Source organism: Bubalus bubalis, chromosome X, assembly GCF_019923935.1.
Source record: "Bubalus bubalis isolate 160015118507 breed Murrah chromosome X, NDDB_SH_1, whole genome shotgun sequence".
NCBI lineage: Eukaryota > Metazoa > Chordata > Mammalia > Artiodactyla > Bovidae > Bubalus > Bubalus bubalis.
The window spans coordinates 28868545-28882490 of NC_059181.1; the positions used below are offsets into that span (position 1 = coordinate 28868545).

At 35.7% G+C, this 13946-nt stretch overlaps 1 protein-coding gene across 1 annotated transcript in view; it reads left to right on the top strand.

The window, feature by feature from the left end:
* IL1RAPL1 (interleukin 1 receptor accessory protein like 1) overlaps positions 1–13946 on the top strand; it is a 700437-nt gene that overhangs the window by 665709 nt on the left and 20782 nt on the right. Inside the window, exon 8 of the mRNA XM_044937333.2 lies at positions 11515–11658. Coding sequence (XP_044793268.2) covers positions 11515–11658 — 144 coding nt within the window. The remainder of the gene's footprint in view (positions 1–11514; positions 11659–13946) is intronic.

Here is a 13946-nt window from a genome sequence, read left to right on the forward strand (position 1 = left end):
TGTTTTTGACTCTTGTGTGTGAGCTAGAGCAAGTCTCTTTAAGTCATTGTTCTTCATTTTTATCATTTACCATTTCCAGATAATGACTCACAACTGCTCGGGTGCATTTCTAATTCTCCCCAAGTGAACAAGTGTGTCTATATTATCTAAATATATCACTATTGAAAGTAGCTAAAAGGAATACATTAAAGATGTCACAACAAAATTCCATACTGGCTGTCCTCCTGGGCAAACTAATGTCAGTGGCAACTCAATAGTACCATAAAAGTTGACAATATTAGAATATATTTTCAACTTGCCATGTGGCATTCGGGATCTTCCTCCTTCAACCAGAGATCAAACCCACACCTCCTGCAGTGGAAGTACAGAGTCTTAACCACTGGACCACCAGGGAAGTCCCTCAAGTTTTAACTATTTACAAACCAGGTTAGTTTGCTTTTCAGTAAAACAATGCAACTTGTTTTTAAATGTAACTTGAAATCCATATTTTCTCTAAAATTGGATTGTTTTAATCTACTTTTTCAAGGAATATTTGTAAACTGTTGCAAAAAAATGATTATTTTGTATACAGAGAAAAGCTCCATGGTAGAGTTAAATAATTCCTGCTTGACTTGCCTTCCTGAATCAAGCATCTATAAATAATGATTGGGTAGATAGGCGAATGAAAAATTAATTAGGATAAAGAGTTTACCATGAGGACCCTCGGCAAAACACAGATTATAAACCACCGTGGACAACTCTATTCCAAAAGTGTCCAGAGTAAAAGGCAAAATATAAGCTTTTTTGAAGTATTAGCATTTAAAGCTATAGGTCACTTGCCTCTGTTAAGTTCACTCGACATCTAACACATTAGAAAGAGATTCATTAAACAATTGTAACTGGAGTAGTAATAGTGGTTATCCCAGGGTGGTCTGATTCCATGTGACCTTTAATTTCTTTTTCTTATTTGTTATATGATTTTCAAAATTTTTACAATAAGCGTATTTTATAGTCAGGAAAAAAGGTGAGAAAAAAACCTATTGCTACAGTCTGGAGTATTCAAAATGCTTATGGGAAACCTACCATTAATCTGTTTTCTATAATATCAAATTATTTCCACATTTTGGAAGTATATTAAAGTCTGTTTCCTTGAATGTACTCTTGCTTCTCATTTGTATCTGTCTATATTAGAAAACATTGCATACTGGGGGACACTGACTTCTGCATTTTCTCAAACCGCTGCTAATTTTCATACACCAAAAACCAGTACATAGAGTGAGACAATAAGATAATGCCTTAGTCTGTGTGAAGCAGGGCAGTGTTATTCCTGTTTTGGTAAAAGAGAATTCATTATGGAAGATGGGCTCTTCATATATCCGGACAACACAGGCCAGTAAAAGATATAAGAAACGCACCTTATGCTCAACTTTGTCGTAGCTTAAGGAACCTTAGGAGGAATCAAGGAATGGTAGGTCCTGCTATTGGTAGTTCCCAAGGCATGTCTATTCCTTCATAGAGTGTTGATGGGAGGAAAAAAAATACTTAAATGTTGATAAATTCTTGATTAGTATCTATTTCCAAAATGAGAAAGGGAAAGCAAACTTACCACTATTTTCTTCAGCATTTTTATGTTTTCAGAAAACAGAGTGGTCAAAAAAGATTCAACATGGATAAGAAATGGATTTTTCTGTTACTTCCATTGAGGGAAATGACCCAGCATGTGGTTTGATTATTATTTTTACCTTAATAGTCTCTAGCTCTGTTGAATCACCAAGATTTTGAATGAAACTTGTCTTGTGAGAGAGACAGCTTTTGCCAAACACATTTTATTGTAATGCTCTCAATAATTAAGAAATATGTTAAAAATCCTAAGAAAGAAATCCTAAAGGGAAAAAGTTGTAATAACAACATAGAATTCTGAAGTTTATCAAAACATCCCATTTTGTCTATTGCAGTGCAGTTCGTTTCTACATGTGTAATATATTTTATAAATCTATTCTTAACAACTCAATATACTGAATATACTGCAAATCATCATACAGGTTTTTTTTTCAGAAGTGTTCAGTGTTTCTGTCAAAAACATGGTTCCTTCTATTGGTTATCTAAGCAGTCCAGATGTTCTGGGTTCTTTGGCCAGAGGCAATCCCAGTGGAAGACCAAATTCTTCTAAATATGACAGTATATCCTCTGGTGGAGGGTTGCGTCCAGGATAAACACTGTAGCCCTTAACACAAAGGAGTTAAATGGCAACACCACCTTCACTCTGACAGTTTTCTCTCCAGAGATGTTTTGTAACACTCCATCTGTGACTGTCTATTTGTATGACATGTTGAAAGGAAATGCATAGTAGAGATAAAGTGAATACTTTTTCTTCTCAGAGATTTTCTTTTAGGCATCAGTGAAGTTTGACACCTTGATGTACAATGGCTATGTCTTTTCTAAGCTGGTCACCTGAGGCCCATTTTGTTGTTCAATATAGCAGAATCTTCTTTTGTCTGGTTTCTCCCCATCACGCTAAGTCCTACACAATCTAAAGTGAAGGGGGCCCCATCGAATATTTGGTATGTTTCTGTGTGTGCAAATACATGGTAGTCTGTGCACAGCCCACCTTATGGTCTCTGGATTTTGACCTGTTTCAAACAGTGCTTTTAGAATCCAAAGGGGAAATGTTTTCAGCAATAAAGCTCTGTCTGTTAGTAAGACCACATGGTACATTTTGAAAATATATGTCAATTTTCCACTGGGGAGAATCTTCGCCCTATTTTTCTGACCTAATTTTAAGAAACCTGACTTTTTGACACCATGAATCCTTCAAACAAATATTTATTTTCAAGGTACATGCTAGTTGCTTGGAAAAGGAAAAAAAAAAGATAAACGATATGTACCAGCTGAGAAATCAGAGCATAAATTTGCTTACCATCACTCATCATACCATATACTTGCTTTCCCTGTTCTTCACACTCAACCTTGCCAAACTCGTTTGCAGCCTCTGTCCAGCAGTGTGCCATACAGCATCTGATCTCTGTCTCTAAAATCCCACAACAGAAACACAACATGCATACACAAAGCACCCTGAGTGAGATGCTCATCTGGTCCTTGATTATTATTCTTACAGTAGAGCATTTCTTACCCCTATATAAAAGGCCTAGCAGAGTGACACTTAGGTGCACAATAAAGACTAGCTTTTTAATTTTTTTCATTTTTTTAAAGATATTTCCTTGCATGCCTGACTGCAACTACACATCAGTTCCTTCAAGGCAAGGAGTATATTCCATCCATCATTTGATCACTAGAACTCAACACACTATACCTGGTACATTTAAAGCACTTAAAGAACAAAAAGAAAGTGAATGAGGGAGTGAGTGAAAAGACAAAAATGAGTAATAAATAATATAATAATATCAAAGATGTAAAACAATACAAGATTGATTCCTAAATGCCAAGTGAAAACAAACTCTCCTAGTTCCTTAATTCTACAAAGACTATGTATGTTATCATCGGGTTTATAGATGGAAGAATTGTTTTAAATCTGTACTATGAAGTTAACCATTTTTTTTATAAAATGAAGTTTTATCAAGTTAATAGACTGTGTATTAATAATTATGCATCAGTTGCTTGAACCTCATGACACATTGTCTGGAAAAATGGCTCACAGAGATATTATTCTAATTTTAGAGTGGAATACAAAAAAAACATAACTTTTCATTAGAAAATTGTACTTTTTTTTAGTCATTCAGTCATCCACTTATTCAACAAATATTCACAGAGTTTCTTCTATGTGTCAGGTAGATTTCAAGGCACTTGAGATAGTATCAGTAAAAAAAAAATATGGACAAAATAGACAAAGAAAACCTTTCCCTGATGGAATTTAAATTCCAATGGGAGGAGATAGACAATAGATAATAAATATAGTAATTAGAAAATTAAATATTATATCCTATAATGATAAATGCTATAGTGAAAGTCTTTTAGTTTGAAAAAAGAAACCTGCCGACATTCCAGAAGAGATGTAAGAATAATACAATAAACTTCCATATAGCCTCTTCAACTAGATTCACCTATTATTAACATTTTGCCACACTTGCCTTATATCTCTTCATCTTGACAGATTAGATAAGATAAATCTACAGAATGTATATAAACACATATTTCTGAATCACATGAGAGTAAATTGCAGACACCATGACTAAATTATTCAATGTGAATCTTCTAAAAACAAGGAAATTTTCTTACAACATCAGAGTATATTTATCAAATCTAGGAAAATTGAAAATTGATAGACTGCTATTATCTAATATATAGTCTATATTCACATTTCAAAGGGTATTCCCATAATATTCTTGTACCACTTTTTCTATCCAGAATTATGCAGCTCATTTAGTTGTCAAGTCTTTTTAGTCTCTTTTAATCTGGGATTGTTCCTCAACTTTTATTTGCCTTTTATGCCTTTGACTTTTTCGAAGAATAGAAACCAGATTTTATTTCTTATACTGTGTCCCTCAGTTTGAGTTTGTAATTTCCTCCTTGGGAAGATATTTTCTTACATGTGGCTGGAATACTGCATAAATGTTGTTATGCCTTCTTAATGCATTACGTCAGGAGGTACACGGTGTCATGTCCCATTAGTGGTGATGCTCATTTGGGTCACTTCCTTAAGATGGTGTCTGTTTCTCCCTTAATCATTAGTAAATAATCAGTAAGGAGGTGCTTTAAGATAGTATGAATGTTCTACCTCATCAGACTTTTATCCATTAACTTTAGGCTTTGTTGATAATTCTTTCCTGAGTCATTTATTATTAGGATGGTAGAAAGTGGTGATTTTCAGCTCTATTATTCCTTCTATATTTGCCAATTGGCATTCTGCTGTAAAGGAGAGCATTCTTTTTTATTAATTTGCTTATAATTAATATAAACTCATGGATTCATGTTTTACTTGATTTCTGTCATTACTCGTTGTAAACTGTCTTTTAATACATACCATTTATGAACATTCCCCTACTTCACAGAAAAAAAAAAATACAAAACTAAACTTAGCACCCTTCCTGTCTGGTTGGACAAAGAAAAAGGACTTTCCAAGGGTAACTATATAAAAAACAATGCATTTCTCCTATCTAGTCTTTCATTTAATTCTTCATTTTAATAGTTTATGAATGTATAACATTTCAGATCCAAGGGCTTGTGGGAGCTTAGTCTAACTAGGCCTTAATCATGGGTCTCTGCCAAGACCCTATTTGTATTCTCAATTGACACTAAAAGTTAATTTGATACTTTGGCTGAAAACCTCTTTCCAAAATGGCAAAATACACCACTTTGAAGGTCATCTTTTGCCCAAATGTTTGGCTGCACAGATCAAGTTGTTAAATTCAGAGACCATTTTCATTCAGTCTTATTACTATTACTATTATTATATCTATCCTTCTTTCTTCCAAAAAGCACTTTTTCAAGAGCTAAACTACTCTTTACATACCAGTTTATACCTTCTGAAAACATTTTCTTGCTATTATGTGAATAGCAATTCAGTTTCTTAATGTGTCGTCAAAAAAAATTATAACTGCTTCTAAATTGCATTGATGTATTGTAGAATTGAGTTGAATATCTTTGTAGGCTGAGTATAATTATCCTCCTGCCAGGAACAAATAAGTTATACTGCTTCAGAGAAATAAATATGCATATGAATTTATGTGGATGGATAAATCCTTATAAAGTTTAGCTCTTTATAACACAATGAGAGAAAAAGAAATGTACTTGGTGAGGCTAATGAATAAACTAAGATCATTATATTGTCTATCAGACATTTCCCCCACGAACTTACATTTTACTGCATATAAATCAGGGCAGAACATTTGAAAGGACTTTATATAGTGAACTATATAAGTCACCTAAAATCTTCAGCTATACTTTAAGCAAGATGATATGTATAAATAGAGAGAAGAAAATGGATACTCCAAGGGAAGAGTTCAAAATTATAAACTGTGATTTAACTCTGTTAACATCCTTACCTCTTCAAAGATACCTAGCAGAAAAAATTTGCAAAAATAACACCAGGTACAGGCCAATAAAAAAAAAATAGGATTCCAGACTACACTAGGTAATTGCAGCAAGATTAGTGTAAACCAAATGCATTTATTATTTGCAATGTAATCCAATATACTAGCGGATGGCATGCGCTTTATTTTAATTAGCTGTTTCTTTTAAAGGGTTGCTTGGTCCAACTGTCTTGATAAGAAAAAATTGTAGTCATTGCTCAAAATGCTTGTAGCAAATCTAGTTTTAAATTGAAGCAATTTATTCCAAAAGCAGTCTACTACTGCAGCAATAATCGATGTGTTTTCCCTTAGCCCATACTTGAGCTTTCCATGGACTATTGTTAATTGCCTGTAACTAAATGACTGCTGGTGCCCTTAAACGTAACTCTTTGGCACTTGTTCATTTGTTGTGTTTAACCAAATGCCTGTTTCCCTTAGGTTTTGCCTAGCGATTTTGCTTTACAATTTACCGTATTCCATCTCAGTCCCTTAAAGGGGGCAGAGTCTATCATTTTAACAACATAACACAGAGGCTAAACAGAGTTTTAAAGGTTTGCATTTTCTTTTTCCATCCTCTGATGTTGAATTGTCCTGAAATGGAATCTTTTTATTTTTTAAATGCTGCCACTCCAGGCAGCTTGAACTTGAGCTGAAAAGTAGATCCCATTTCAAAAGGAAATGACATTTGCTAGGGCAACACCATTCACATTGTAATGTAAAGATAAAATACAGCAGTGGGTTCCCATCATTTCTTTTAACTGTAACAGAATTTAACCCCTAGTAATTTTGTCCTCACCTAATGTGTAAGCAATATTGGCTGGCACTCATATTAATGAATGTGTCCAGCTTAGAGCAAAAGAATGTGGAACTGAATCTAATATATCATTTTCTTTGGGAGAATTTACACATGCTATGTAAACCAACATAAAAAACCTAAATGGAAAATTTTTTAAGCTGCATACATTTATAGTACCTAAGCCATGTTTATTAGTCTTGCATAAAAATAATGTAGTCATTGAGGTAGCAGGCATTATTATATAAACTGGGGAAAGACATTTCTTTTCCAACTTGCAAGTTTGTTATAAGACACTGTGCTTCTCCCTGTAGTACTATAGTTTCTGAGGAAAATCTGAGATACTGTCATGATCTGAAGATAACTTGTTATTCAGTCACTAAGTTGTGTCCAACTCTTTGCAACCCCATGGACTGCAGCACACCAGGCTTCCCTGTCCTTCACTATCTCCTGGAGTTTGCTCAAATTCCTATGCATTGAGTCAGTGATGCTATCTAACCATCTCTCTGTCATCCCCTTCTCCTCTTGCCCTCAATCTTCCCCAGCATGAGGGTCTTTTCCAATGAGTCAGCTCTTTGCATCAGTTAGATAAAGTATTGGAGCTTCAGCTTCAGCATCAGTCCTTCCAATGAATATTCAGGGTTGATCTCCTTTAGGATTGACTGGTTTGATTCAAGATAAGTTAGCTTTTTGCAAACGCTGTTTCTTGGACTAATTTTTGGTATCTTTATTATTAAGTAAATGACTGCCATATGGCTCAGAAGATTTTGCTTGCTTTGTTGCTCATACTCTAGGCATATACAACTTTTCATGTTTGTATCTTAAAGGAGGGATTCATGAGACACAAGAGCATTTCTGTAATTGCTAAGCCTCACCTACCCTGCTCTCTTTTTCTCATTATATTTTAGACAGTATTATTGGTTAGCCTAGTAAGCAGTGTATTTAGTTAGTATATACAATTTTTGAGGGACTCATGACATCTACCAGTGGGAATAATTCAGATTTGGGCAACTACTTCCCTAAAAATAAGAAGAGCTTACTTTCTTAACATTTTTCTCTTACACATACTTAATTTTTAGGAGTTATAAAAAATGTGTGTAGAGACCACTGTTATAAATACTATCTGAGGGAAAAGAATTCTGCTTATTGAATTAATAAAATTACATTTCAGGCATAGTTTTTGATTGTTACATAAGCTATTCAGCGAGATGTGAGTATATAAGGCATGGTTCCAGAATCAAAGGATATGCTTAAGGGCACCATGGAATAGCCATTCCCTGCCTGGGCACTTGTCTACAGCAAAGCAGCTGTCTTGACTCCCTTCTTTCCTTTCAGCTTCTTCACCCATATCCCTTGGATTAGAATTTATAATGACTCTTTTTAAAAATATCAATATTTTAAAGAATTGAAGTGCAATTAACCTAAGGTAAAACATAAAAATTTTAAGTGTCTAGCTCAGTGAGTTTTGACAAATGTATATACTTGTATCTATACCTGAAAAAGATAGTTTTTGTTTTTTGTTTTTTAACCCCATAATGTTCCCTCTTTCCCCTTTCCAGTAAATCTTCCTGTCACTCATCCACAAAGCATCCATTTTGTGATCTTTATCACTAAGGTTTAATTTGGCCTGCTCTTGGACTTTATTTAAATATATATACTGAAGGTATTTCTTTGTGTCTGGCGTTCTTCAGCTAACATCATTTTGTGAAATTCACGAAGGCTGCATGTTATCAGCAGTTTATTCTTTGTACTGCTGAGTGTATTGTATCCTATTGACACACAATAGTTTGTTCATTATACCCTGTTAATGAGCATTTGGGTTGCTTCCAGTTGTGATTACTATGAATAAGACTACTCTGAACATCCTGTACAAGTCTTCTTGTAGACATTGGCTTATTTTTCCTTTGAGTAAGCACTCTTGCCTGGAAAATCCCATGGACTGAGGAGCCTGGTGGGCCGCAGTCCATGGGGTCGCTAAGAGTCGGAGAAGACTCAGCGACTTCACTTTCACTTTCATGCATTGGAGAAGGAAATGGCAACCCACTCCATTGTTCTTGCCTGAAGAATCCCAGGGACGGGGGAGCCTCGTAGGCTGCCGTCTATGGGGTGGCACAGAGTCGGACACAACTGAAGCAACTTAGCAGTAGCAGCAGTAAAAACTTAGGAGTAGATTCATATTTAGGGTAGATTCATATTTAACTTTATTAGCAACTACTCAAATTTTTCTAATATAGTAGTATCATTGGGCATTTCCAGTAACAGTGTTTGGGAGTAGAGGCTACACATTCTCCATTATTTTTTTTGATTTCTTTTCTCACACAACAAGTTTTAGAGTGATGAATTCCAAGTATGAAATGCATTATATTAGAAAAAAGAAGCAATATTAAAAGAAGCCATAGCCCAAATGCTTATCTCTCCCATTATATCCAGTATAATTGAAATCAGATTTTCTGGTATGCAAATTAGCCTATGGGCCTAAGTTAGAGTTTTATGCAGGTGTCTATGTGTGGTGGAGTTTAACTGATATCCTGAGAAAACAAGACCCAAAGTACCACACAGAATTATATACCCACTAATCCTTTCTGTTCACATAGTAGTAGGAAAATAGTATACTGAAGCATGTTTTGTATTTCATTCCTGGTACTTTTGTAGACTATCTTATATAGTCCCTCACAAGATTCAGCAGATAAAGCTGTCTGATATTTATAAATACAAACTATATAAATTTCCTTGAGATACTTCTTAGTAATTCACACTTCATGTTAACTTAGACTCTTAAAGGTTTAATAACTCACTTTATTTTTTCTTTCTTAAATTCATAAATTCCAATCACTTTTTGTAAGTTTTTCTTCTGCATCCTATTTAATTTTAATAAAAGCAGAAAGCTACACTTGATTAAACACTAGTTATATGTATCTTTTTATTCAACTGTTGAATTAGAAATTAATGACTAGATAAGAAGAAATATGGCTGAGGTTTTGTTTTGTTTGTTTTTTTTTTTCCTGTAATCATCACAGGATAAGTGACATCACATGCAAACATACACACAAATACAAAAATGTCCTTGTGAGAAAATTATGGCCATACTTTTCAGATTATTTATCACTGATACTGCATTGCACCCATGATGATTTCACCCCCTTAGTAAGATTTCAAGAGTGATCTTAGAAGCCAAGAGTAGTTGTCACTGCAAAACCATAGATTCTTTTAAAATTCTCAATCTAAGACTACATCGACTATTACAGAGTTAGATAACCCTTTGGTGAATTGTAAATTACAGAATTGAAAATACCATTACTTTAGGGCCATAATTTCAGGAATAGTTATCTTTAGTGGTAATTAAGGAAACTAGTACTTTTCAAGGTAGCTGTCAACTGCAAGGAACAATAACAACCCATCAGTAATATTTGGACTATGATGATCAAGGTCAAAATACATACACAGGCAGTTTAACTAGCATTTCACTAAAGTGGACTTCAAAATCTGTGCATTGTGGCCTAATGTTTAAATACCAGTATCATTGAATTTGTTACATTGTGCATGAGCTCTGAAGGAGAAAAAAGAAGTGAATGTTTTATCTCTAAAATTGTCTGATCATTTTTTATGTTGTATGGACATTTATAGGAATAAGAGCACTTGTATACAGAGGCAATAAAATTACTTGTAATCAGTGGCAAGAAAGTTACTCTGTTGGATAGAATGTCGTAACATACCAAGTCAAAGGGGAAAGAAAGGATAAGAAAAAAATATTTAGCTCTGTTCCTGCTGTTTAGTCGCTAAGTCCTGACTGACTCTTTTGTGACCCCATGGACTGTAGCCCACCAGGTTCCTCTGTCCATGGGATTTCCCAGGCAAGAACACTGGAGTGGGTTGCCATTTCCTTCTCCAGTGAATCTTCCTGACCCCGGGACCAAACCAGCATCTTCTGCACTGGGCAGGCCAATTATTTACAACTGAGCCACCTGGGAAGCCCATTCAAGAGCTTAGTGAAAGGAAAATATGACCATATAGTCCAGTGTGACATCCACTAGGGAGCCTAGTTCTTAATCCCAAGTTAGCACTCAGCCTCCAAGACTGCGGTCAGCCATGTTGGCACCACTCTGTTGAGAAAGACAAGTGTTAGTGCTTCTGGCAGGAGCCAGCAGACAGTATTCATTAGGTGGTCCACTCAAACTATGCGACACTCCACACTGCCCTTCAGGAACTGTGCTGTTCACCCCTCATTTCTCCTCAGCCCCAACCTCCGGGTGATAGCTGAGGTGGGAAAGATTAAGATTCAGATTGGGTGAGTTCAGAAACCATCCTGGCTTAAAACTTCGTCTCCAGAGGAACCAGTATTTCTTTTATCAACTCCAGCATACCTTGCAGGATTCCCACAAGAACAGGTTTATGTGTAAGAGTCACTTTCACTCTAGCAAGCCCCAAATTATAGTTTCCAATCAGGTATTTACAAATCAGTCCAAATGCAACCTACCAATGTAGGTTCATTCTTACCATAAGCAATGTTGCTTAGCAACACAGTAACACATACCACCTTATCAGGTTACCAAGGAAACAGCTAGAAAGTTATCAAGAGGTCACATTCTACTGCAGAAAGGAAAGGGATTGTGTCAATCCATCACCCACATCTGATCTCATCCACAAAAGTGTGAAATCAAGTTGAATTTATGATTTTGTATGTGAATATAATTCCCTCTGGTAATTTTTTTTTTCTAGAGCTGATGTATACAGTTGAACTTGCTGGAGGGCTTGGTGCTATCCTTCTGTTGCTTGTTTGTTTGGTGACCATCTACAAATGTTACAAGATAGAAATCATGCTCTTCTACAGGAATCATTTTGGGGCTGAGGAGCTAGATGGAGGTAAGCTGAGTCCCTTCTTGTAATGTTCTTTCTATTCATATTTGTTTCCTGCTTTTGTTTTGTTGAAGGAAAGAAAAGTTACCTGAATAACCATTTGCAACATCTCTTAGAGTCTTTCAATGTTCAGTTTGTAAATTCATCTTTTATATGGAATGCTATGTGTGATGCTTTGGAGCCAATAGGTATTATCCTCTGAAAATTGGAAAGCAACACCTACCGTTTTTAGAATGGTGTTCCAAAGAGCACTTCTGAATTACAAACACTGACTACAGTGTTATCAGATTGTTCATTTCTCTCACCTTGTAATCAGTACTGAAAGTCCAGCTTTACTCCTGTATGGGTAAGGAGTGTCTCTTTTAATCATGCTCCACAGCTCAGTGGTTTGAAGTGAATCTTAATTTGTCTCTTGTTTAGCCTGATCAGTTATAATAAACAGTACTAAGTATTTTAAAATTCATCCAGCAGTCTTTCAACCCTGTTTATTTAGCTTTATTTGGACAGGCTAATTTTTATTCCAAGTGGGGACCCACAGAGAGGGAAGTGCACAAACACGTTGTTTTCATAATAATAAATCTAATACTTGTGCTCCAACTGGGTAAGTAAATATTGTTTTCATAGAATCATTATTATTATTTGCCTCTGGTCAGTCATAAATATGTTTACAATCTAAGAAGAATTTGGAGTCGTTAAAATTGAGCTTCATAAACTGCCCATTAGTGGACTAAAGTTTTGTTTTGTTTTTTTTCCTTTTTTGGTCATTTGAAAGTGATTCATATATAACATTAATTTGCAACATAGGAAGCATATGTGAAGTGACAATAAACAGTACATACGATTAGGATTTCTTGATCATTTTCATAATCTCTTTTTATTGACTATCCATTTTTCACTTACCATTACAAAGGAAAATGAAACAATTGCCCATGTTACCACATTTCCACAGGCCTCTGGAATAAGTCACAGGTAGAGTGCAGGCTGTCAGACTTGTGAAGAGGAGCAATTTATTCAGCATCCTTAACACTCCTCTCGGAGAAGGCAATGGCACCCCACTCCAGTACTCCTGCCTGGAAAATCCCATGGACGGAGGAGCCTGACAGGCTGCAGTCCATGGGGTCGCTATGAGTCAGATACGACTGAGCGACTTCACTTTCACTTTTCTCTTTCATGCATTGGAGAAGGAAATGGCAACCCACTCCAGTGTTCTTGCCTGGAGAATCCCAGGGACGGGAGAGCCTGGTGGGCGGCCGTCTATGGGGTCACACAGAGTCGGACACGACTGAAGCGACTTAGCAGCAGCAGCAGCAGCAACACTCCTCTCTGTAGCCTTCTCCCCTTTCCATTACAGTGAAATCTGTGCTACAGCAAGACTGCTTTTTTCTCATTTTAAAGTACTGATTAGCCTATTTATTCTTTGTTTCTAACTTTCTTGCCCATTCATACAGATTATTAAGTTTTTTGCTACTGCTTCAAAGAGATATGAGAAAATTGCCAATGTCAGAGTAATTGTTGAATGAGAATCAAGCTGAGTACTAGGCCTTCTTAAAGTCATTTTTGGTAAACCTCAGAAAAACTCAGGTCAATAGTATAATCTCTCTTTTACTGATAAAGCAACTGAGGCTCCCAGAGTTAAAGAAGATGCCACTAGTATTATTGTAAGTGGCCAAGATGGGATTTGAATATAGGTCTATTTTCAAAGCATTTATTTGATTGAACACTGAGCCCTTGTTATTTTTAGCCTTTTAAAAATTTGATATGTTCAGCATAACTTCAAGACCTGCTGTTATTTGCACAATTAACACAGTAGAAGTTATTTGAAAAGATATTACCTAAACAAGTCTCATTTTATCTATTAACCTTATTTTGGACATAATTTTTGTTCTGAATGATATGAAGGATTTCACACAAATGATAAATTCCCGGTATAATTTTTTGTCACATTCTGAATGGTAGAAAATTCTAAAGAGTTTCAGTTCAGTGCAGTAGCTCAGTCATGTCCGCCTCTTTGTGAGCTCATGGTCTACGACATGCCAGGCTTCCCTGTCCATCAGCAACTTCCAGAGCTTACTGAAACTCATGTCCATAAAGTCCGTGATACCATTCAACCTACTCATCCTCTGTCATCCCCTTCTCCTCCCACATTCAATCTTTCCCACCATCAGGGTCTTTTCAAGTGAGTCAGTTCTTCACATCAGTTGGCCACAGAATTGGAGTTTCAGCTTCAACATCGGTCCTTCCAATGAATATTCAGGACTAATTTCCTTTAGGATGGACTGGATGAATCTCCTTGC